We start from the raw sequence: 27728 nt of genomic DNA on the forward strand, positions 1-27728 counted from the left end.
AATGAGGGGGAGGGGAGAGAGCAGAGTAAGAATATTCTTCGTAATTAAGTCTCGTCGCTTCCTTGGCTCAATGCGGCGCGACGCGACGACGATGCGAATCGGCGTCGAAGAGAATAAGAAAGAGGAAGAGAGATAGAGAGGAGAGGGGGAGAAAGACAAGAAAGAACTATATAAGGATAGCCAGAAGAAGAAACGATGCAAAGAAAGAAGTAACGGAGAGAGAGAGAGAGAGAGAGAGGAGAAGAGGAGGTGGAAAAAGGAGGCACAACGACGATCGAGCGATAAATAATACAGGGGAAAAAGCGAGCGATCGCGGCTGCAACATTCTGCTCAAATGTTAAATAGGTATCAATTTAACAGGCGGACCAATGCGCGCGCTCGTGGGCGTATAACGCCTCGGTCGGATTGGTCGAACGGAGAACGGTGGGCAGGTTTTGAGGGCGTCTAGACTCAATGTGAATCGCTGGTTCTCATCGCGACGCGCCGCGCTGTACCGCGTTGAGTAGTTAGGTAGGGATGAACCACCTGGTTTCTTCGCCCGATACTTTCATACACGTCCCCGCCGTCTTTCTCGACGCGACCGATTCACGCACTCGCTGCTGGTGCTCAGATTAGTTAGTCGGTGAAACTTGGAGTTTCGCCGAACCAGAGAACGCGGTTTATCTACGAATGATTTCCTCGGGAATTGATTTTTGAAGACTGGTGGAATTGGTGCGATCGCGTGGGCAACCTGTTACGTTTTGCATGAGGTGCGGAATTTCCCTATTTCGTGCGCGCGTTTCTGCTCCCAGTGTCGTCAAGAATCCGTAGTTTTAGGCTCCAGCTGAGACTGTGAACAATAGTGCGATCGGAATTCATAAGAGATTTCCTCGAAGACCGAAGGATTCTTTTCCATGGAAGTTTAAAACAATCAGAGTGAAGTGGTCACCTGCGTTGGAAAAGAGCGGAGATACTTTTTGTTTTTGTTCAAGATGACAACAGGACCGTTTGTTTGTTCAGCGGCCGAACGTGCCCCGTGAAAGAAAAATCAAGGATCGTGGATTCTTCGAGAGTTTCATTGGCTGAAGACCAAATTTGTTTGACGAAATTTACATATAATAATAGAGACAGGATTGATGTTTCTATGCTAAAAAGAAAAAAAAAAAAATAGGAAAACAATGACTGACTGAGAACCGATGAATGAAAGTGATAGAATTAGCGTCCAGATTGCGCGGTGTGAATTCGTAAGATACACTGTAGAAAAATGGATATTTGGTACGATCCGAGATAAAAATGATACCAGTCGTGGTGTACGCACATAGGAACAAAATGGCCGCCGTTCAGCGGAAAATTCATGAGGCGGTCGGTATGATAGTCGGAATCGAGTCGGTGTAACGAATCAAGACACTCGCAGTATTGAGCGTGAATTCGTCAAAGCGCAACCTGGTTCAAGACATACCGCATCAATGTTCCACTCGCAATGTCGCATTGCGAATCATCAGTAAGGATATCCGCTGTCTGAAGCACATCGAGCAGCTTGCGAGGAAAAGGTGCATCATCATGTCGGAGCACAGCGACGTGGACGCGACGGAGGAGATCAACGTGGACGACTCCGACTCGCAGAGTTGCAGTCCGCGGAATTACACGAGCCACGATGGCGGTGACCGCCACCACGTGTCTCAGGAGACCTCCGAGTGCTCCACTTCGCCACCTCCCAGCCAAACCACGAGGACGAACGATTCTTCCCCGCGCAGCCATCCGTTCAGCATAAGCCGTTTGCTGGGCGAGAGCGGCGTTCAGAGTCTGAAAAGCCCATCGCCTTCGGAAGAGCCGGACAGCGACAGAGAGAGAAAGTGGCCGTGGGAGGAAGGCAACAACAACCGGACGAGCGGTGTCGCGGACGACGGCAGGCGGTCCTGGGGAGACGTCGAGGAGAAGCTGTCGGAGAGGGACGACGACGACACCGGCGGCAGTACACCCGACACGCAGCGTGCCAACTCCTCCTCTTCGTCGTCCGTTCACTGTGCCTCGGCGACGGCGGCGGCGGCGGCAGCGGCAGCGGCGGATCTTCTCGCCCCCTTCAGACTCTTCCCTACCGGTACCACCGCTGGTCTCATCTACACCGGCGGTGGCGTCATACGGGTACCGGCTCACAGACCACCACCGAATGGCGCGCCCACCGGCAGTGCCTTGACACAGGCTGCGCTCATGTCCGCACCCTGGAGCCTGCAAGCTCTTCAACACAGCCAGCAGCAGCAGCAGGCGGCGGCGGCCGGCCTTCACAGGGCGAGTCTCCTGGCGAACCTCGCCGCTCATCCTCTCCAAGCGCATCCGCATCTCAAGGACAGACTAGCAGGTAGGTATCTCGCGCCCAACCTTCGTCGATTCAAGTTAGGGTTAACTTGACGGAGCAATGTCTTTATTGATTATCAACTGGATCGTTTTTGGAAAATGAACCAAAATAAGCCCGATATCTAACGAAAGCGTATATGCACACAGTTTCGATAGCTTGCGAAAGGAAAGAAAGAAGTTTGCTGAAACATTCATTTCTCTCTCGCAAATCATTACTAGAATATTTCTCCGAGATAACAATCGTACATGAAAAGTACATGTAAGACGATTATACGTGTCTCCGCATGCTACTTAACGCTAACACGATGCAGGAGGAACAGATGATTCATGCAATTAGCCAGAGAGATTGTCAGATATTATTAATTCCACGTTATACCGGCGAAGATTGGAGCGACGACCGAGCGGCGCGAATCGGGTGACGAAATATAAAGCGAGCGTCGACGAGAGGCACGATGTCGGGTACATCTTTGGATGACAACGTCGTAGATAATGGTAACGCATGAGTGTTGAAATATCTGTCTTGAAAATTCTTTGATAATTATTCGACAAAGTAGCCTTGTCAGATAGGAGACAAAAGATATCGGTATAAATAGGGTAGTTTCCAGTTTTATCTATTCAAATTCGGTCTACTACCCGAATACTGGCAATCAAAAATCACGGGAACCAAAAACCATCTATCTGTTATTGATTTTCGGCTAATTTTTTTCCTCAAAGTTTCGTGTGCGCCAGAATAGTTTGAACGCCGCAGTAATTAGACTGCTAGAGTTCAAGTATTATTTTAACACGCGCATTAACGTAAAACTGTTCGATGCTTCTTTCTTGAATAAAATCGATAGATAAACAATAAATTCCATAGGGGGAGAATTACACGTGGTTATTGTGACGGAGATTATGTTGAACGCGCGTTGAAAACTTTCGTGATATTCCTCAAGACGAATTCCTTGACGAATTTCCGGTTCCGTGTTCCCAATAATTGGGACGAGTCGGGATTTATGTCACACATCCGCGATGTGCCTTCAGCTCGTCACTAGACGTGGGTTTCTGTCTTGATGTCATCATTACCGAGCTTTGCGACTACTGCAACGCCGCTGCTAACCGTATATAGTAGAGGATTATCAATAATGTATTAGGAGCGAATTATTCACTCGCGCCGTCGTCGCGCGATCAGACCTGCACGTACGAAATCGTCGAAGACGGCGAGTGACACTTTAATGGTGTGCGGACAAGTCGAAGTCGTCACGTTACATTAGCTCGCCAGCTCCGCCGATAACCCTTTTTGTTCTCTTAGAAGCACAGTGTGTGTCTCTCTCTCTCTCTCTCTCTCTATCTTCATTAAAAATCTACACTGCACGTCAAATATATCTGAAAATTTGCTAAATTTCTAATTACTGCATTTTCGAGTTGAACGCGTCATAAAATCGAGTGAATCGAATACGATTTGTTCTTTTAAATTCGTTTTTCCTCGTTCCCAAAATATTCCCTCGGTTAGCCGATGCGGCTTATATTTTCTCGAGATCATTTATAAAAGCAATTTGGACACCATATCTGTCTCTCTGTGGAAGGTATAATTTTAAATTGCTTTAATCGGGAGAAATACAGGTACGGGAAATGTTGCGAGGGATCATTACGGGGCGCGGTCATCATTGCACGCGGGAAAAAGGACGTAAAGGCAAGACGTTAAGATACAGGTACGTGCAAAATACATAATTAGCGTCCGCGTACTGCTGCATTCCCGAAGACTTTTTCGTGCGGGTAATGAAACCAGCTATTACTCGCGTGGCGTGAGTGAAATGTATTTATGCGTACGAGCAATATTACTCCTTGCGATTATTTTGTTCGAAGTACGCTTGATGCCCCAAAGAGAAGAGCGCCGACACGCTATAGCGCAATGAAACAAAGTAATCGTTAAAATGACCAGCCGTTTCCACGTAACATTATTCCGCGCGGCAAGTGTCGATTCCAATGTATGATAAGATGCAAAGAATGTCATGCATCTTCTCTTCATTGTGGATAGACCAGCTGATGTAATATTTAAAATTTCGATTTTAAGACGTTGTCTAATAATATATCCGTTAATTATTATTATCGAGGAGCTGCGGACGTTCTAAAGTTGCACCTCGAAAGGTTACAAAGAAGGTTGGAAAGAAAACACGCGACGGATGTAATGTAATGTAACGCGAGGAAATTAATTTCCCTATAATTGCTCTTTCCGGGGGAAAAAAGACGCGTGAAGTATTGTAATTAATATGACATTTACTTCTTCATAATTAAAAGATATTTTTACCAAGCGTGTCGGACGAACGAACGAGGCGAAAATGCAAATTTTCTGTTTGCTGCTATTTATTTAGCATATCACGGCAATTGGATCGGTCGGCATTAGTCGTATCGATCGCACTATCCGACAGTGATTTATATTCCCGTGAAATATATAAAAGCGTGGCGACGCGTTCTGCTTGACGAGCTTGGGTGGTAACCAACGTTACTTGTTTTTTATCTCTTTTGTTCCGATTATATAACGCTACCACCTGCCATCTTTGACACCGATGTGACAAACGGTATGCTCGATTAGAGCCGAGGGCACCGACTCAACCGGAAACGACGCTACCGCATTATGAAGACGAGTCCATTTCGTGTATAATTATTTTTGTCTCGCCCGCATATTCATTCCTTTCATTTTATACCATTACTTTCACACTTTTCAGAGTAACCTGTCGGTCAACGAGATAAAAATCACCCTCTTTAAATCGCTTGAACCAAGAATTACACGTTATACGACACGATATCGTAGCTGAGAGAAAAATTAATCGATTCACACGCTTTCGTAGCATTCTTTCTGCGCTGGAATTTATAAATAAATTACAGTAATGACCACACTTTTTACTTATGGTCATTATTTTGAACGTTGTGTTTATAATTTCGATGTGTTACAAAACACAGTATTAAAAAGACTCTCACAGTGTTATCACATTATAAAAATTGTAGAAAAATACTTTGAATTTAAATTCCTTTTTCACATATTGCACGTAGAATATTGCATTAAAAAAATTGTCGTTATTATTTTCATCATTATCGTATGTGTAACATTAACGTTTTTCGCGGCATCGATTATTTGGATAGTTTTAACTCAGCGTGCGAAACAGACAGGGGATTTGCTGGAAAGCTTTCCAATCAATTAGGTGTTACAAAACTAACGCTATAAAATTCGGGTGTAACTGCTACACGAAACTAGGCTACAGTTTATGTTCAGAGAAACAATTTTGCCGATTCCGGCACAATGGTCTCGCTCTGATCATAAGCCAAAACATTCTGACTCATTTCAGTCAATAGCGTAGCGAAGTGGAGTTGTAGGAGATCCTGTTGCCAGAAATCCACATAAGGATCAAATCTACTTCCTCTTCGTCCAAATGTCCATTTCAAGTTTTATTGTCTTGGATAATATATGTATACAAGATGCGAAGAAAGAATGTAGTTGATATATACAGTGTTGTCAAAAAGTATTTATTGATATCGGCTTTGCACATTGTTGATCTCTAGAAAAAAAAAACTGCTCTCTCTCTCTCTCTCTCTCTCATAAAAAAGGGAACAGTATGCGATGCTACGCCAATGCGACTGGTAGAATGCGCTCGTCGTTAAAAGTGGGCTCGAACGATTCTACGAATGCTTCGAAACTCGCGACCAACACACTTTTCAATGTTTCTCGTCGCGGTAGGAGAACGCATTTTGAAAATTACAATAACTAGACAAGAATCGTGAAGGGAGAGAGAAATGTTAAACACATATTTTCAATGATTTCTCCAACATTTGCAAAAGACTATTTTATTCTACAATTGTTTTATATCGTCAATCAATTTCTGGATACTAACCGTGACATATCGGGACTCCTTCAGAAACAGGGTTATTTCGAAGGAATTTATTTCTATTCCCGGTAAGTCGACACTTTATTGACTGGAAATCAATTAAATCGAAAATAGATCGGTATTGAGGAGTCTTGTTAAAACTGGATTTAAATGTCAGAAGCGTAAAAAAAATTATAATTTTCACACATTTTCTCCGAGGAACAATATATATATTCATTATTCGTTATCTTATTTTCTCGTTATCGATTTTTCTGCCTCTTTTTTGGCAATTTCGTTCTTTCGGTCATCATGTTGCTTTCTTTTTTTCCTCCGCTCGTGTGCGGCTTCTAGGAATAATAAAGTCGAATGATTGGATAGTTTTACAATGACACCAGCTCGTCTTTGCGCGCCAGCAGTTCCGACTATTGTTTTCGTCTCTACAATTGTTTAGCTCTCGGCACTTGGACCGACCGGTTTCTAATTGAACTGTTTCAATTGTACCACGCAACACGCGGCGAAGAACGGGTCCAATGATCCTCGGGCGATGCGCCGGGACGAGAGTCTGGAGGCCCCGAGAACGTTATTGAGCCGCAACAGTAATTTTCTACAATGTACGCTCCTCTCGCGGAGGCATTCAATAATAATTAGGCCTTCGCACTTTTACGTCCGCATATTACTCCTCTGATTTGCGCCCTTCTGGGAAACGGCGGTTACGACATATGGGAGCAACGTTGCACGAAAGCTAAATGATTCGTCATTTCTGTCGAGAACACAACGAGTGCGTACCTAAATTCTAGAGCTCAGACAAAAGATCTGGAACATATCTCTCGAATAATTTCCTAACAATTCAAGATTTGATCTCAAAATGCGAAATATCGCAATTGTTTGCTCAACACTATGATTTTCGCGTAGCGTTGTGAATATATTCGAAACAGCGTGATAACAAAATATTCGTAGACGAAACGATAATTTGAATAAATTTCCTGCGACAATAGCCTCACTCATATTTGACTTACATTTGCGCGAGAAATCATCCTATCGTTGCTAGCACCGCCAATCTTATTCTGTATAAGGCTATATATTATTTCGAGTTTGAATCGGCGAGTGATACAAAGCAACTGAAACGCAATTTTCGTGAATCGATTAGCCACGAAGGGGTTCGAATCCATCTGGATCTCGCAGTGGAAGGCGTTATCGAGGGAAAGACGAGCTTTCCAAGTGAACTTATTTACGGGCAGCAGCACGAAGAAAAGGTACGGAAACAGAACGGTGTGTGTGCCGATGCGGTGGAACGCCTCGGGCCCAAAGATAACCGGGTACCGGGAACAGAGAAAAAAGGCATCGCGTGACCGAAAGCTGAAAAAACCAGAATCCGCTGTGGCTGGCGCCGCTACCTCCGCCGCCAATGAAATTGTCCAAGTGTATACGTACGTATCTCCACGCGCGTTAGTCTATACGAATGGTTAAATGTAACCCACAATTTGTATTATTTCGGTATGGCCCGTGGCCAAACCACTCGTACGAGTTTTCCTCGTTTGAATGAAATATCAGAAATTACGGGGTAGGCACCTGTGGCACGACTTAACCAGTCGTTTTGCTTTGATTTGCTAATTCGGCGGCCGCAAACGGTAGCGCGGTGGGATACGTCGAATTACGGTGTCCTTTCAGCTACCGAATTTAAGGGTAGGATATCGAAATACAGCGGGTTCAAGGTCGTATAACCTGAGAAGTACTGCTTTCCGTTACAACATCGTGAGACAGAAATCCAAGCGAGAATAACGAAGAGGCGCGATTGAAGGTGTAAGATGAATATTAACGTACTCCGAACTTGTGGTTGGAACCGAAGTTTACCAAAGCTACACATGTTTCACACACGCTTCTCGCAATTTACAAGATGTCCCCTATAACTTTGATGTGTATAATCCCACAATTTTTCGCACGATGCCTTACGATGGTTGGCCGTATTTGTGAAATTTCTTGCGCCAATATCCCATGAACGACCGAGATAAAGCGAAGCGAGGCCGGCAAGGCGAAGCGCGGGAAAACGTTTCTCGGTATTCGCGGCGTGTGTAATTTGCACTCGCAGCTCTGGTTACGCCGTGTTATTAGCGCTAGACTAGCGCATTTCATTTTTCGGATCGCCGGGCGGAAATGCAATTGAGAGGCAATTGACCTGTACGTAGTGTCAATGCATCCAAGCACCAGAAGATTCGAATCTTGCGGATACTTCTCACAGCCACACAATTATCTTACCTGGAGTGCAATAATTAGTGCATATAGAGACGCAAAATCAGTTGATGCAAAATCAACCGATAGATTGCTCGCAATATTATCCGATACTACTTATCTTGGATAAATATATACCGGTTAGATAGTGAATTTAAGCAAGAGACAGACACGAAAGTAGTCCGGTTTACACCGATAGGAACAATCACGTCACGTAACATAACGTAAAACATTTGCTCATTCATTCATTCATTCGCTCGCTCACTCAGCGAGCTAGTCCGAGCTAAATAGGTGTGTACGTAGAGATGTTTATGCTGAAGGAATGAGGAGGAAGAGAAATGCCGCAAGCACTCACGCATGCGAATCCATCAGGGGTGGGTTTCCGTAGAAACGATAATTATTCAGACTGGCATTACGTAGTAATTAATCTGGAGGCAGATTAGAGCCCGAGCAACGCGGCGTTGCGGGCCACGGTGGGCGTTGACTGATCGAGTTAACGTTAAGTTAGGGATTTCACTGGGCGAGCTTGGCAGCCCCCGTAAGGTCAGGCTCGCTCGTCCATCATCACCCTGTACACGCGGTGAACAATGGCGCGGCACAGAGTTGTATTATCAACGTGATATAACTTTAATTACGTCAACTTTTTCTCACCGCGAGGATTTCGTCACGCTCTTGTCGCGATTATTTCCGCGATTATGAAATAGCCTGAGCAAATTGCGCGTGATATTCTCGTCAATCGACCGATCACGTCGGAAATGAGTGTTGTATGAGAAATCGGTCGAATCCCCCTATCTCTCACACCGATCGAATATCCCCCCGAGACTATGGAAAAACACGGGCGGCGAATCTTTTGACCGGCGTGGCGTCGCACGTCGAAAAAACGCGGAGCTGGCGCGATGACGATATTTTATCACGCGTTTGGAACGGTTTCCAGCATATCATTCGCGATTTTTTTCCGGTCCCCGGAGAAATCGGCGGGATTTGCCGGGGCGGCGGGTCTTCGGCACGGACGTCAGGCCAAATTTCGCTAGACCTTGATCGCGCCGCGCTTTCTCGTCATAACGTATGGATGACTGACTGCCACCGGACGAGTCTCCTCGAGTCGCTATGATAGCACAGACCTAGAATGACCGCGTTCATTTAAGACGATGCTTTTTATCTATCGCCTGTGCTTTTCTCGTCCTTATTTTAACACAACGAGAGGAGATATTAACTATCTTACCTTATAGCGTAGCAGTAGCGTAGGATATTAACAAATATTCAGATTAAATGTTTAATCGATGATAATGTATGAAAAGCGTGCTTTTATGAACGAGTGGGCGCAAGGGAACGTATATGTTGCGGTTTACGATACGTTTAGAATATATACGATGGACCGTTCGGAGGGTAACATTGAATAATGCAGCGAATTCGGCCTTATTTGAAGCGCCAGTGAGAACGAAGCCAGTTCTTCGCGTAAGGAGATAACAAATAAGAAGGATAATTGTTGTTAGCAAGATAAATGTGATAAATGTGAAGTCTAGACCAAATTTTAAGTCCCAACAAAGGGACTTTTATCACGCGTGGCTTAAAGAAAAGGAGTTGCAGAAATTAACTTTGCGTCGATAGGTTTAAGAGATGCTCTGTAGCAGTTAAACCTCGTAACGACGCTCTAAAGATATTTGCGATTAAACGCTCGTTAGTCGTGGAAAAGCGAGACCATGAGAACCACTGTCGTGAGAACCCACTAGGCTAAAGGTATTGAATTTTATCGTGAACACGTGCGAACTTGCTTAATTTTATGCGATTTTTTATCGACGCCTCGTAATATCGATAATGTAAGGCACCGCTGCTTCCCCTCTTCTTCCACCCACAAGACAGCGCCCAGGTCGCGAGGGTCTATATCGAGTTATGAAGTTTGAGAAATGATCGCTGCTCGCCACTCTCACATTTCCCTCTCTCGATCGACTTAGATGCGAGAAATGTCCCGCCTCGACCGTTCGTGTTTTCAATGTTGCGTAATGATAGGTTCAATTAAATATCCAAGTACCTTACTAACGTTATCAAATAGAATGGATGAGCTCGTATAGAGGTGAAATAAGTCACGTGGAAGATTATTAGTAAAAAGTATATAATAATTAATTATCACGTAGTATACTGCATATAAATATTAGTCATAACGAACGATTAGATTTAATTAAAACTTGCTGCTCATTTTGTTAAACCAATTGTATTGAGATGCTGCTAATATATAATGTTCAGGGATACTTGAGTATTTTACGGTACTGGGTTACCGTGATTAATGCATATTGTACCTCCGAGAAACCAAAGGCGAAATCAGCTGATGGGAAATCAGCTGCTACGGAAATCAATAACTGATGAACAGATGGATGATTACCTGAATATTAGGCGCAATTTCGGACTCTAATTTTCGGTTATCAGAGCACCCAGTCATGTACCGGTGAATTTAAGTACCGGATAGATATTTGAGTACCTGAATGTAAAAACTACTTATTTTTATAGTAACAGTATTCTAGTTGCTAAATGCGGGTTGTTACGCGAAATGAAAAACCCATCGGGGTCGATCGTTTTTTCGTTAACTTTACGATTAGACAATCGGCAGAAAACAAGATACGCCTTTTATGATTTTTCTTTCCTCGAAATCCATTTCTTTAATTTTCTCGGAAGAGAGTCGAAGTAAAATTTAAAGACTGTAACACTCCCGCTTTCCTCACGACTACGCTTGAGCAATTTTCTCGATTGGAACTGCATCGGCTTCACATTCCTGGAAACGTTTAGTTTTCATTTCCCTAGTTAAGTACTAACAAAGCACCACCCAACTTCCATTACAGTAACAGCGTAGAGCGCAGTTATCCTTGCAAGTCCGTATCTAATATACCTACGTACGAGTATAACGCTCCGTCGCGATTCCTCGAAATACTTTAATTACGGAAAAGATGAGCAATTTTAAGTCGGATGTAAAGTATTATAGTTCACTCCACCTGTCCTTGTACGACAAATCATGAAATAATATGATAATTCGCGAAAATGTCCATGACATTCTTCCACGAATTGTAAACATATATTATTCTTCGATAGTGCTATTAACTCAATAATAGGGAGATAAGGTTTCATAATTTTTGGCGACCCTTTGGCGAGGTGAAAGGCCAAAGGACCATTGGTCTTTCCCTTTGTTATGTTTTTCGTTAAAAACAACAATTTGGTATAGTGATTGATCAATCTCTCTCAGCCGCAAAAGAGGATAAGGAAGAGGAAGGATGCCAAAAGGCATTAAGCAGAGACTAAACTGCCGTTTCGAGGTTGCGCCGAATATACGGAGCATACGGAAAGCGTGTCTAAGATGACGAAATTAGAAGCGAAAAGTAGCGGGCTGGAGAGCATAATTTTATAGAAAGAAATATGCTTTCTACGAATCCATTTAGTACCATTTAACTGTCTGCCTGCCCATGTCGATTCAATTGTTTGGTTATTACCAAACGCGTTACTAACTTATTTCCTAAATAAGTCCATGAATCTGAGATGATGCGAGGTGAGCAATTTTTTTAATATTTATTTTCTAGCAAAGATTTAGTTACAAATAGTATTGCGCAACATTTAAATCGCTTTCAGAGACGAATAATGTGGTACAATATTACTTTGAGTTAGCGACTCGAACACGGTGTGTTTCCACTAAGAGTACTCGAAATAATGAGACAATTCTGAGTTGTAAATGATCGGGCTAAAAATGTTGACAAATACTTTATTATAATGTATAAATCGATTTTTTTTCCGTATAATTGAACGTTGATATGAATAAAGATCGAGGTGGAAAAGTAAAAAATCAAGGTCAACGACTTTCCACGATGGCGGTTTCGTCCTCGATGACCTACTGAGCTTGAAACGTAACCTTTGAAGCGATGCGACGATTCTTCCCCTTCGGCCGAGAGAGAACGAGTCAGGCTAGAATCATCTGGTGACGCAACATTGCCAACTAGCGCTGCGCACACTCTGCTAGAGAAAGTCATTACTTTGAGCACGTTCCACCTGATAATGGAGTTTGTGGCCTTCAAAGTAAATTGTTTTCTGCGCAGTGAATTCCTTGACGACGACAACCGCCGGCATAACCGCGATCGTTGAATAGCTGAGAGAGAAGATTCGCGCGGTTTCTTTCTAAATTTCGCGCCCTGCTTCTTGTTGTGCGCGGACATTGTACTAAACCTATGCGCTTTTGAACCTTCTTAATCCTCTAACGGCAAGGTGGTTTTTCAATGTAACCAAGAAAGTGGGATTGGATCCATGCTTTGTTCATTTTTCACGTAATCAATGTACGAAATGGGTAAAAGAAGTAAATAATAACACGGAATATTCTTTAAGAAGAAAAATAGCATGCTGTAAAATAAACGAAACCGTAGGGTCAATTTGATCTCACCTTATCGTTGGAGGATTAAAATATGAATAGCAGTTTGAAAGAACTTAAAGGGTTGTTGAAGTGGTTATTGCGATGAGAAAGCGTTCCCATCTAAATGGAACTAATAATGAGATGTCCGCAACCAAGATCGATACGTCGGAAGAACGAAAAAGCTAATTATTACCCTGATTTATTTGGAATTTATTATAGAAAATGTATTTACGTAAGTATATACATAGTATATTAGAACCTTTCGCTATAGAGAGTTGTAAGTTTTGACCAGAGTAGAAAATAGTCGACAGCTTTTGCTTAAGACGACACTGTGTGTACGCGCTGGACCGTTTATTTACGTCGACCATTTTGAGGCGACGACATGCGGCCATGTTGTTTTTACGATCATTCCACAAGCATGCCCTTACCGTGGTCTTTTGCGGCGAACAAACCCCCTCTGTACTTGTGTTCCAACTCGGCGAGATGAATCTTCATCACCGACTCTGAGTATTTCTGTTACATTGCTGAAGATACGTTTAGCCCTTAAAAGCTAAAACTTCCCTAATCGTAAATTTTATTTTTCCGTTATTAAGTAAATCATTAGTAAATAATATAATATATATGTTATCTTGAAATATTTACAAATTCCATGATTATTATAATTGAAGAAACGCAACATTAGTTTCCTTTCTTGCAGATATCAGCTGGTTTGTTTGCAAGAAATATCTTTTTGAAATATGTCTACGATAGTGATTCTCGTGCGTCGAGGTTTGTTGGAGTTAAACGCTTCGCGACCACAAAGATTCGCAGCCGAAGTATCCTGACCGAAATGGCGCGTGGTAACGACCTCTTCCACAATGTCGAAGTCGCTTTAACCATCCGACACATTGCGCCGACTAAACTGTTGTTAAACACGCTAGCGACATTAACGATGGCAGCCAAGCTACCGTACGACAACCATATTTTCTAGACACGAAAGCCCGATCGAGCGCGAGCTAATTTTATACGGACAAATGTACATGACAATTTTTAAGAGTTGGAGCAGAAAATTGTAGAAAAAAATCTTTAAATTTGTCTCCAATTAAATTAAAAGTGATTAGGCTGCTTTAATTTATTCAACCCTTCAAATTACTTCTGAATATGATGAGCTGTCTGTTTCGCCACAATGTGTGAGCTAATTGTGCTCACATCTACGTTTGAATATCAGATTGGGAAATAAGCGACGTCTTGAGCGCAGTTAATTAACAGAAATCAAGAACGTTATCGTGGAACGCTGAGTTATGGCTGGTAACCCAAACCCTAATTGGTCTTACGAAGAGAGAGAGAGAGAGAGAGAAAGGCGATCACCTTTTCTCTTTCTGGGTATCAGAAGCTCTGGTCACAGTTTGATCGTCAAAGATTGTCACAACATCAATTAATTTGCCTTGCTATCGACACACATTCGACATATTAACATTAATTTACGATAATTTTATGCGTTTATTGTACTTTGTGATGAAATTTCGATCATGAATATTGCAGGTCCTTGTGAGCATTCCGCGAAGGTAATTACGAGAGAGAGAGAGAGAGAGAGAGAAAGAAAGCACGCGGTCTAGTATGCCGCGACAATATAACGAAGTATAATAGCTACGTTACGCGTCCTAATAAGTACAACGCGATGATGCAAGAACGCGTCTCTCTCAGGTGCGAAAACGCAATAAGAATGTAAGAGAAATTTGGTCGAAGACCACAAACGTCCTTTCACGATGCTCGCGATTACTGTCCCATAGTGACGCGTCTTTGCCAAGCAATTGTGAGGAATCAAATCGGGATTATTAGCGCAGGCTAATATTATTTAAGCATTGTCGTGTATACCGCTGCAATCACTTGTTAATTACGAGTATTTTCGGCACAAGATATTCACTCGATACACATTTTGACGTTTATGGATAAGGAATTGCAAATGAACGCGTAATACGATTATTATTTGGATCGCTCGCTATTACCGCGGATCTATTTCTGGACGCGAGGTGAAGCGATAAAGGACGGGCGTTTGGGATGGGAAAAAGGGGGTGCGTAATGGGATAATATCCGCTCCGCGATGGCCCTTTTACCCTTTAACGATGATTCCTCGGTTTCCAGCAAATTGCGCGGGAGAGAGCTCCGACTGATGGTCGACGAGACGAAGAGTTACTCGACCCAATCTCACTTTGAGCCGAAATACTCTACGTATCGCGTTCGTAGTGAATCAAGAAAATTTCCTTGTATTCCTGATTTTCTTCTGTACGAAGAGACGATCAACCAACGGGCCTATCTTCTTCACATACATCTTGTTGCGACGAATAACAGTGAAAATACGTATAGATTTGGCATTCGCGTGTCTCTTCTGCCCTTTTTATGCATTTTTCCACATAAAAGCTTTGTCTCTATGGAAGCCAACGTACGTTCGTATAAACATCGCTCAAATGCACGCGATCCTTCAATCATGCAAGGAGTAATAAGAGGGTCTCTCAAACGTATTACTCGCGTTATTTAACAGTAAATCAAAGGTTGGAAATGCGGATCATTATTGTAATATCTTTCCATCGCAAAATTGTTCGAACAAAGATTCGCGTTAGATTACGCTAATAAGACTATTACGCTTTTGAAATTGATTTGCAAACGATACGACTTTGCGTTTCATGAGAGAAGAGATTATCCGGTCGAATAAATGAAAGATACGCAACAATCGCGGATGAAATCCCATGTACGGTTACAAGCGCGATTTGTTGTCGCTAGACCGCAAAGGGTTAATCCATTAGCGGAACCGTCACACACGAGAGGGCGGCGGTTTGCCTTTGCGATATTTACTCGCTACACAGGTTGCGTATCTAGCGGCCGGCTCTCTTATTGCTCTCGCTTGAACTTGATAATATCAATGTACTTTCTCGTTACGTATGCAAATCAATGTGTTACTTGCGCGCTATTATGACTCTAATAGCCGCCTATCGAGCCGTCGTTTAGAAGGCGGGACAACGAAGGATGTCGAGCGAGAATATAAATGACATACAAATTACGAGATATTGCGCGATTATAGCATTAACGATACATGAAAGATCGATCAAATTGAATATCCTTTAGAGATTTCGGTATTGAACAATCGACACGCGCGAAATAAGGTGAAACAAAAGTTCGTTCCATGTAAAGCTTCCAGTAATGTACAAAGCACAGTTTATCGTGTCTCACGGTTTTCTTCAAGAGTGCTTATTGAATTGAAACACTCTTACCTTAGGAATGCGTACTTTAAGCGATACCGTGGTATGCGGCGAACGGAAAGTGTCAGATACGTCGTTCATCAGTGTTCCTTTTTCTTTTTGTGACGCAGTGGCTGGAGCATTTCCGAGGAGAATCGGTCATCCTTATCAGAACCGGACGCCACCGAAGAGGAAGAAACCGAGAACAAGCTTCACGAGGCTGCAAATCGCGGAGTTGGAAAAGCGCTTCCACAAACAGAAATACCTGGCCTCCGCCGAACGAGCGGCGTTGGCGAAGTCGCTGAAGATGACGGACGCTCAGGTGAAGACTTGGTTTCAAAATAGGCGGACGAAATGGAGGTGAGAATCCATCCTTGTATGTATATTATACATCGCGGCGTCAATAAACAGTGGTAGCATTTATAAGAGACGACGACGGGAATCGTTGTTTCCTCTCGAGAGCAACTAATTTCTCGAAGGAAGGGAAGGCAACGGAATGTTAATAGCGGGTTAGTCGCAGGCTGACGCGTATATCCGTAAACGCATTGGCAGTCAAATGTATTGGAGTCTCTTCAAGATAAGAAAGGACGAAAACACGTCATTTAGATAAAAGGGGGGCTCGTTCTCCGCGGTATCGGGGGCGTCTCGACGGCGGCGAGACGGACTCTGGCGACGACATTCTCGAAGGAGCGTCCTCACCATTCCTCTTCTCCGTTCCACTTTACGTTCCTCGGCGTTTTTAAAATCGTCGTCACGTTATGTGGAGAAGTCCTTGGATTCGTTCTACGAAGCGTCATGATAAAGAGATAAACTCGCTTGGGATGATGGTTCAGGAACGAGCAGCCCCTCCGCTTTTCGGAGGTTAATTTTTGCACACACAGTAAGCCTATTTCTCGTACGGCGGACTATTCAATTCTCGATTATATCCGTGTGATTTTGGAAAAATGTATTAAAATTGTCCACCTTCTCGTCGTCGCGAAAAAGAGCAGAGAGAAAATTCAATTTGGAATCCGACGACACGCGTTATCTATCTCGCAATATGCTTGGAAATGTTATCGCTGTGACAGATACATTTGTCTCTAGAACGTTACGACGAGTTAACTTCACGCCGGAGTGACAAGTACATCATTTTTAATTAAAGATACACGCACGACAGGGTAATCATGTGCGCGATCAATAACGCGTCACCGCGCGCACGACAAACTTTTTCTTTCCCGACGTTGTAGTGACGTACTATGAGAAATAGGAGTCGGAAATATATATCACCCTCGTCTTCCATCGATCAATTTTATTCAGACGTTGTGCGTCCTCTCCGCGTTATTTCGAGAGCGAAGAGGATTTTTCGAGAAAATTTCCAGCTAAATAATTCAAGTTCAAATCTTAGATTTGGAAAATACGAATTTCGAATTATATTCAGTACCGTTCGTCAGCTTCGATTCAAGTCTGAACGGATAAGATATCGTCGTGTAATCGTCATAACGTACGCGGTCCAGCAGCTGCGTTTAAAATAACGAGATGACTGGTAGGCAGAGATGAGATAACTCGGACTCAATAATTCAGGTACCTAACAGCTTAGCTCTGTCCCCGTACATAATGTAGCCTCTCGGCCCCCGGCCGTCGCGCTCGTCCCCGCCTCTCATCCACCCTCTGCTTTGACTGCCAATCCTCCGCGTCACCTCTTTCGGTCTCTAAACCTCCTCCTTCGCAAGAGAGAGCTTCTTGGCTTTTAAACTGTCAAACGTTCGAATCCGTTCCGATCTCTGCCAACCCCACCGATTCGCCTCGTTAAACATTCATCCGTTACAGTGTGTAGGACCAAGCGGGTAACCGCTTCGAACACGATTCGGCAGGCAAACGATGTATCGCGCGAGGGCGCGTAATATAGCGGCGGGTACTATAAAAAATCAATCGGTATCACGCGGTACCACCAGAGTGGCTTCGTCGAGTTCTGACGGTGAATTTTCCGCGCGTGAAAAATTATACAAGTAGAAATAAAGAAGAGGTGCAATTTAGCGAATGGTATATAAAGCATCTCATAATAGTTGCATAAAACGTGTGTAACGTACTTGGATCAAGATGAAACAACGTTTCTCCGTTGCAAAAATTTAGATGACGCACCGAATTATACCATTCTTTTAGCGAAAGACGCTCGGTACATGCTGACCCATCTCTTTTTGGTCGAAATGTTAAAGAAAACGTTGTCTAAATTTCCGCGAGAGAAAAGAATTGTACTATTATTTGAAACGATCGTACTGAGATGTCGCTCGTGTAGAATAGTACTCGCGAAGGCAAGTAAATATTGATAAATGAAATTAATCGAACAGAATGGGACTGGGCGAACTCTATACCGACATGTAAAGTGTGCGCCAAAGTATAAAGATAAGAGTAATGTGTCCCAGGTTGCGAGAGAATATGGTTATATGCCGGCCGCAGCGAATGGGGCGAGGCTGGCTGCGTCGGGGCTGCAAAATGTAATCGGCACGGTGTCGTCAATTATTAATCGCTAACCGCGTTAATTACTTGCAGCGGCGTAGGTGCACCTGTCACTGGCGCAATGGCGTAGCCGCAGTGGATTTCACGGCGGTGGGGGAACGTGAGTGAAATTCAATTGCGCGGTGCTAATAAAAGCGTCGTCAACGCGCGCTAAATCTTGCCCGTTTCTACTCTTTCGAATTGGTGCGTGTAATTTAATTTGGAACTTATTCTCGAAATGTTGCCCGTGATTTACATATCACTCACGATAATTAACCCGGCCGAACTGATTGGATGAAAATTTCACTATCGAATCAACCTTCTCCTCAGAAAGGAGAGGAAAAGAGAGGAGGAGGGGAGAAACTAATGTATCTTTATATTCTAGCTTTGACACAAAAGTTACGTTATAAATGGATAGATTATGTCCAGATAAACGTGTGAGAGTTAACGAGATCGATTTTCAGCGATAAACAGCGAGAATTACGGCGAAGTAGGTCGAAGCTGTTCGCTCAAAGACGACTTTTGGGAATCGGAAAGTAAATTTCGGAATAATCGTCGTTGTCGGTACCAATGGGTACAATCGTTCTCTCGTTATATCCAGGTATTGAGTGAAGAAAATTACAGGAAGTTCGAGTCAAGTCGTCGTTGCTCAACTCGTGACCAAAAAGGTAGGCAAAAAGAGGGTCAACGCGGGATGGTACCTGCGATAGGCCGGAACGCGGCATAATTCGTGAGGAGACACGAGACGAGCGCCACCGGTCTTTAGAGAGACGTTCACGGGAGATACACAGAGAAAAACCAGTTTTAGGAAATTATAACAATCACCACCGTTATCGGGAAAGGTCGGAATCAACTGCGCCCAATTTCTCTAGCTCTTCCTGTCACGAGGATTTGTCGGCGGAGCAGAAAAATAATCTCGATAAATTTCGACATTATTATATATTTATCCTTGTTCTTTGAAAAATAATTTCGAAGAAAACTATCTTTCTCGACGGTAATAGATTTAAATTTATCCAAGTTATTCAACTTTTAAACCTTAATTAGCAGACTAATCTACGTCCAGAGATTAAAAGGAATGTTTTAACGGGTGACGATATATAAACCAAGCTTTACCGCGTGTTTGCTGCATGGTCGTGCGCGCAAGCTCTATCGACCTAACCAACCAACGAGTCGGCCATTTTGCGGCGCCCTAATAGACTTAACGCTAGAAAACAGACGTCGCCCGGTGGCTCCAGTTTAGTGACGAATTGAATTAACTTTATTACATACGTTTTCTTTCCCCTCTTTGTGTTCCGCCCAACGACTGTCATTCCATTTTTGTCATCCTTTACTGCCTCTTGATCCCGTTTGTAGTGCAAGCAACCGAACGATTCGAAGCGTCGAAACATTTCAAGTTACTTCTTCACACGTAACGGAACAACGGGCGCTCTGTTCCAGGCGGCAGACAGCAGAGGAAAGGGAGGCCGAGAGGCAAGCCGCGAATCGGCTAATGTTGTCTCTGCAGGCCGAAGCTCTCGGCAAGGTGTCGTATCCGACGACGGGTATATCTGGACATCCGGGAAGCGCGCCGGTGTCCAGTTTAGACACAAGGCAACAGACGTCGACAGGCCTGACGGCGGTGGGCCAGTGGGCTTCCCCTTATGGACCGCCGCAGCCGCTCGCCGAACCGATCTGCTGAAGCGACCCACGATTCGAGAGACTCTCGCCGAATGAATCTTCGGCGTGCATCTTCCTTGTGTGTCCTTTCTTACGGGAAAAATGCATGCCTCCCCTCGCTTTGCGATCTAAAGTGCAAAAATAAATCGCGAAACAATTTCGATCCCTCTCGAAGGTTCTCTTCGCACGACGTTATAGATATAGACGCATCCCACGGCCGGTTAAGAAATATCGTTCAATAATTCAACATCTGTGCTGAATAAAGACGTTAATTTTGTTACACACAAATGTGGCGGTTACGTTTCAGGTACCACCGAGCGCAATTATTTCCTAAGGAAATTACACCAATTGGCAAGTATACCGTTGATCATTAAAATTTATCACTTACTTTTCCGACTGGTCTTGTAAAACGAAATAAGCTGAATAATGTCTCTCTTGGTGCGAATTTCTTATTGATTTCAACTCGATATTTCATGCTCGTCACTTTTTACGATAAATGTTTGAAAAATTAATATCTCAAAAAAGTTTATTGTAAAAAGTATCAATGTCTGCAATGCGTTTTTACAATAGCATTTATCTTTATAAATATTGATTTCGGTGTGACTTCCTTTTGGTTTGCCTCGCAAAATAGAGAACACTTGCATACGAGAATCGGTCATAAGATAATATTATAGTGAAGAGATTTTTTAGAATAATAATTACGCGCGCGAATCGTAGGCTATACTAGTATTGCCTTCTTTCTGCCTTATGATATTCAGGCTACAACCATCATCACACAAACACGAAGGAAAAAAAAAAGGAGCACCGCGAAATCAATTATAAATTGCCTTACACAGCACGTACTCCCACAATTGTATTTATTAGCCAACGGCTCAAGGTTTTTATTGCCATATGATCGTAACGTTTTAAAAGAGTGGTTTTAACGTGCGACCAACCGGTATCACACGACACTAATAATAGTCGTGGATTTATCATGTACGAATAATCGAGGGCGCATTAAAAGCGTCCGGTTCTCCTTCCCGAAATGGGGATAATCATCGCCGATTAGCCTCGGTTGACGCGACATTATCGACACGTACTTGTCTTTCAATCGCGACGGAATAGAGTCTCGGAGATAAGAGAGCCTCTCCGAACGTTATTTCCAGATCTCGCCTTAATGGGCCGGTTCTTCGATAATGTCTCTTCACAGCTGACATATTCGATCTTTTCTACTAAATAGAAGAGACGGACGCGAGAGAAGTTCGATTCGATCATAAATGTTATTCCTGCACGTCTAGAAAGAGTGAGCCAGCGTCTATTTTTCCAGTTCACAATTTTATGGAAGCCTTAGAATATGCAAATTTTCTCAAATCTAAAGGCTCTCAAGTTTCGTTCTTTGATTACTAATACATCGGTTAATTAATGTGGTATGTGCCATTTTTACATATTTGCATATTCTATGACTTCTGACTGAAGGAACGGGCCTTTGTCCTTGCAAATATCCAAAGATATCGTTTCGTCAAAGCCTATTCTCTCTGAATTGTCTCATACTTTTCTTTAAATATATTTATTCAGCAGGGAGGAAAGAGGAAGACGCGCAAAATCGTAGTTATAATAATTATTGTTTTATCGGCGAGAGAAATAGTATCGGCACATACAGCGCTACTAATTTTATCAACTCTAAAATATGTGAGCCGATACCGACGACATCTTCTAAAATAGAAAATACAATTTACATGCTCGAAAAATAAGCGTTGACGTACGGTTCTAAATACTCGGCACGCTTCGTTGAATCAATAATGCATTCTTGAATTCGGCAAAACCTCATGCGACATCGCAGGATTAACTCGAGGAAGTGAAGAAATCATTAATCGCCGTAAGCATGAAAACAAAGGCTCGTATCGAGTGAGCCTAACGGAGGAAATACAACCAACGTGACATATCTGTGTACATATTAGGCGTTATAGTTACTGTAATTAGACTGTACTTGTACGATACGAAATACTTGTATACGCAAAAGTGCTGTCGTGCCAATGCACGTATCGACGGCGTACGTTCCCTTTAATTGTTACAGATACGTCCTGTATATACATGTGTATGTACATATGCATGTATATATATACATGTATACGTACATATATATATTACTTCGTGCGAGCTCGGCAAAATGCAATCAAGATTATATTATCCCGGAATATTATTATACACAAGGTGTCTCATAATACTCGTCTAAATAAATGCCACCGTATTCCTGAATCAAAATGGAGCAACATTTTCCTTTTGCAAAAATTGCTAAATACGCTGTCTTCTTGGTTACTTGATTTTTTGACGACCAATATGTATTGAATCGTCTCGAGGCCCGCTGAGGTGGGTGACATACAGAGAACGCAATCGTTACTTATTGATCTGAATTCGTTCGCTAAACAATTTAGTAACTAAGAAAAAGTTATCTCAATTTATATTATGTCAAACGGAAATGTTGCTTCAGTTTGATCTAGAAACATCGTGGTATACTTTTTAAGCAACTATTACGAGACACTCCGTATGTATGTGTGTGCGTGTGTGTGTGTGTATGTATATCGCTACCGCACACACACGTCGTCATCGTCGTTATCATCATCAAGTATGAAATTTTAAATATAATTTTAAGTTACGTTAAGTCGTAATTATTATTAATAGTAAACGATGTGATGTTATGTAAGTATATACGTGTAATACGTTGTATATACGGAGAAGAATCGAAATGCATATAAAATAATTTAACTGCTATACACACACACACACATATTTCGATCTGAAATTGCATAATTTCCTCGCGGGTATGATTGTTGCCGATGGGTTGGTTGCACTTGAGAAGAATTCTGTTAATTATGGCAGAAACAATTATATATCCACAGTTGCTTGGTGATCATTCCTGTTAATTGATCCATTTTCCGACATGCGGATAATTATCAATCTTAATGATTTCTTTAGGCACCACGTAATTTCAAATGTTTTATTATGTCAACTGCAATGAACTTTATTTAAGATAAAAACATAAAACAACAAAGTATTCTCATCACGATTTCTTTATTACATCTTCATCGCTCGTTATAAATTTAATTTGTCGTATTCCTACATGTCCCAGTGAAAACACATTTCGTTTCTTCCGATGCTACCGGTTATGCTCGTGCATTTGATTCGTTCAAGAACTACCGAGGAAGTGTCATGTTTGAATTACTGTAACTCATCACTTGGTGTCAACATCAAGAAATTCCTACATATCCCTCGATTTCCCGTTATTTTGATCTCGTCGTTGTCGCTTGAAACGACTATCTTGTCGCAGGATCTCAATCCTTTATACAAGTAACCAGCCAATTTCTCCCTCCTCTTTTTTTCTTCTTCCCCATTCCCTCTCTATTGCTCTTCCTCTTTCGCTTCTTCCCCCCCCCCCCCCCNCGCGAGTCCTTTTTCTCTGCGATCCCCTTAATCGGTGTGTCTTTTCTCGTGGAATTATCCCGCCGCTTCACCTAGGAGCTCCCTGTATACCGGATGTGGCCGCGTTTACTGCCTATAATTGCAGTGGAGATGCGGCTCGCCGTCCCGCCCAATTATTTGGAGACACTACCATCGTTGCCAGGAACTCAAGTCCCGAATACTTCGCGCATATAACGTCTCCGTGGATCATGATTGCGAGATTATAATACACGATCTGCTTCATAGACGGTATTAATGAGCGGTGGTTGTTGTAATCTTTTGGTAAGTGCGGTTAATCAATTTGGGAATATATTGCAAACGACAATTTCATACGTGCAAGAGAGACAAAGTATTATTTGCGAGAGAAAATTATATAGAACGATGTAATAATTATATAAAATATAGAATTATATTTTTCTTCTTTTTCCTAAAGATTATTCACCTAATGACTAATTATTTGCCGATACTGAACGAAGGAATCTCATTGGTTCTTTTTACCGTACGATTTTTCTTAAAGACGATATATTTCAGGAAAAGCGATGTATTCATAGTATCTCAAGTGTTCAGCAGTTGAGCCACCGACAAATACTACTGGGCTTCTGAGCGATGCGTCATTGCTGCCCTCTAATCTCTCGTCCCGAGCCTTTCTACGGTATTTCTAGTTTTTAACGTAACCGCCACGCCGCTGACCAATTAGGACACGAACGTCTATGAAATCCTGCGAGCCACCGCGATGCAACGCCACAATCTAACAAGTCGTTGACCGTAACTTGGAGGATAAAAAAGCAGAGAAAAATGAAAAACATCCTCCAATTTTAAAAAGAATATTTTTACTGCTATATCTTCAATTGCCGTCAATTTGTTCACGCACACGTAATTTATTAATAGCTACGCACAAAGGTATTTTTTAAATTTATAATGACTGTATATCACGATATTGTAAAATTCAGCTCAAGCCAGCTCTTTGGCAGTATTTGCGCGCATCGTGTGCGTGAATCGGCCGTGTAACGCCTGAACATCAATGAAGCGAAATTATGCAAATACTCGATGCTCAGTTGTTCCGTCCGTTGTCGGGTGCACACCCTCGAAATTAATTTATGCTCATGCACGCGCATGCCGCCCTATTTCATCTCTCGTGCTGGCAATCGCCACCGAGAGGAAAGGTTCGTTGAATTAAAAAGTAATCCAATATTAGATTGGCTAATATTGAGTGTACGACGCTTATTCCTTCGTGTGCTCCCTTTCCAGTAAATGATTTCACATCAAAATTATTTTCATCAAAAATAGAGAAATTAGATTTCGGCTTAAATACCTCTCTAAACAGATATAAAACATTCTGTTCAATGATATATTTGGACGTTGCAAATAGTACAAATGCAATATACAGAATTATTCCTGAGATTGCTATCTGTTTTATCGGATTTTGAGCACGTGCTGGGCAAAGTTACTCGTTATTAATGATAACGGGAGCCGATCTCTTTTGCGGTCGAGTAATACGCTTAAATAGAAATTTATTTGCTAAGAAAGCAGCATAATATATAAAATATATAAGTCGCGTTAGTCGTTCCTTTTGATCGCTATTCTTAAAACATTACCGTACAGCAATGCGTGCGCGCACACAGGAGCGTGAGATACGTTTATAAAATCATGAGCAGCGCGCTGTGCCATATTTACACCGAGCGTAGAAAATTTATTGTGATTGCGCCTCACAAACGCGCGTAAAGCTCTAGCTATACGCTTTTTCCCCGCGCCATCGTATCGCTCGCCGCCGAATGGCAGCTCAATTTCGCGACGGCAACGAGTTGCGCTTATGGAAATTGATAGTTGGGATGAAAAATAAATTCAACTGCGACTCGCTTGTCCAAGGTATTCACATTCCGACAGTGGCAGTTACACTTTGATTCATCAACAGCGTCAATTCTCATTAAGGGTACATCTAAATATACGAACAAGCGTTATTCCGAGGAAGATAAAAGAGCGACCCTCTCGCGGTAAAATATACTTTTCCATTTCGGGAAATAGCCCGGCGCAACAACACCTAATTGGATGGTAGTATCTTTTGATCGAGACCGGTCAATTTCTGCGCGACTGCCCGTTAAATACTTTGTTTCCTAAAACACAGTGTCGAAGCACCGTTCATTTCCTGCCCTACCCGTAAAAACCGACTCCCTTCGACTATCTTGTGAAGTAGTTTCTCTATTTCCGATCATTTGCGGTTTCGGCTGCGGTGACGGGAAGGACCGCGTTAAAATCGAAATCAGCTCGTTTTTCTCTAGGCTTTTCAATAGGCTGCGCGCCGAACAACGTCGGTTCTATTCTTTCGTGGATTATCGGCAGCCATTAAAAGTAAACTTGTTCTACGAACGTCGAATGACGTTCCATAGTGATAACAAGAAGAAGAGATAAAAAGAGAGAGGGAGTGAGTGAGAAAACGGATGAATAAATGATGATTATGTGTGTGTATGAGAATGAATGATTATATACGTAGGAATAATTTGGTGATAAAAGTGCGCATACAATAAAAGCCAATGCAACATAACGCATCTTCCCGGGAAGAAAGAAGTTCGAGCTCGAAAGTAATAAAAGCAGCGAGCGCGACGTGCGCGAGACGGAAATTGTGCTTGTCAAACGCTTTTCCTACGTCGTTCCACGCTTTTTCGTTTTCACTACTACCATAGCATACTCCCTTGTCGCGCGACAAACGACAGGCGACAGACGACAGCGCGAAAAAGGCGACAGGCAGACGCTTCTGATCCAGCAAGCGAGCGAGGCGCCCATTTAGGATGATTGCCTGATTTTATGTATTTATACCGGACGAAGAGAGAAGGGAGGTTAAACCGCTTTTCACACCGTGCGTTTCTATCGCTAATAGGAATTCGTTTCGCAGTTTATATCCATACGAATAAGATTTTTATTATTTGTGTTATATATAGAATTATAACACAGACGAATTCGTGATTGTCACACTATTTTATAAAACTGTAACCAAGTTGTCGGACTTCTTAGCGCGCGCGCGTCTGATATGTGTTAACATATATAACATTACAATGAACATTTTATGACACATTGTGAAATGTGATGAAAACATTGTGTCAAGTTAGAAACCATAGGTTAGTATTTACAAACGAAAAAAAACTATATTTAATTTATAAAATATCGCTCTTAATCTTTTACATCGTACATAGTTATTGCAAAATTGAGGATTAACACTTTTCTCGCTGATTTCCATCAAATGTTCAACAATTTATCTGTATACGAGTAATTATGTTCGATCGTGTTACCAATTCTACAATATCTTGTACATAGTCGCTCTTAATAAATTTTTATTAAATATCGTAGCCTATCGGAAATTCGATCGCTGTAATTACTCGCCCACCCCGCATCAACAAGATTCGATGCAAAGTATTCGTGGCACAGAGGGGATGGTTCGCTGCTCCCATGGGTATTAAGACGGGAAAAGAAAATAGCTGAAGCCGGTGCGGCACGTGTGCACCACCCTGACTAGTGTGATGACTGACTCGCGTGTGCGCGGCACAAAGACAAGTGCAGTATCGTCAGAATGCTTTTAATATTTAATGCGATTAAACTCATTTAGTTCCGCCTCCTGTAATTGGTTTCTGATTAACTGCTAAGTTTTAAGTGCATCAGCAATAGTTACATACGATGTCATACTCCGACGTCTGTCGTCAACTAATAATCTCGAGTGTTATCGCGGGAAACATCACAAAAATCATTGTATTAATCAGGCATTAGAGGCGATAGAATTTTGTTCGAATGAATCGATCAGAAGCATACGATGATAACTAATTTTGACGAAAATTCAAAAAACCGCCGGTCCTGAAATTCCAATTATTCGAAAAATTCCGAGTGCTAATCCCGAAATCATCCGTTCGAACTAAACACCGTAACTGATGAAATATTAATCTGTTATTTTGCTCAAACGACCCTTATCGCTAACATCTGATATACCTCGGGGTTCTCTCGGCCAGTTCAAGTGCCGAGTGTTGCAGTGGGAGATAAGTTGTCCGTAGGGATAATCCGTGGACTCAGCGGGTGTCTCTAGTCGGCATGGTTTCACTCCATCTTCTGTTGACAGACCAAATCCCCCGTGTCAAGTGTCTCTATCTACCAACGAGACGATCTCCGCGATCTATTCTATCGGCTGTATATCCAATTAAAAGA

The 27728-nt window shown here is 42.5% G+C and overlaps 1 protein-coding gene across 1 annotated transcript; it reads left to right on the forward strand.

The window, feature by feature from the left end:
• Positions 1-1539: 1539 nt before the first annotated feature.
• On the forward strand, positions 1540-20133 carry LOC106742229 (homeobox protein HMX1). Its single transcript, XM_014614974.1, has 3 exons — positions 1540-2335; positions 16115-16343; positions 19893-20133. The coding sequence occupies exons 1-3, from the start codon at positions 1540-1542 to the stop codon at positions 20131-20133; spliced, it is 1266 nt and encodes a 421-aa protein (XP_014470460.1).
• Positions 20134-27728: the final 7595 nt, after the last annotated feature.

The sequence above is a fragment of the Dinoponera quadriceps genome, unplaced genomic scaffold (assembly GCF_001313825.1).
Source record: "Dinoponera quadriceps isolate SergipeBrazil2010 unplaced genomic scaffold, ASM131382v1 scaffold628, whole genome shotgun sequence".
NCBI classification, from domain to species: Eukaryota; Metazoa; Arthropoda; class Insecta; order Hymenoptera; family Formicidae; genus Dinoponera; species Dinoponera quadriceps.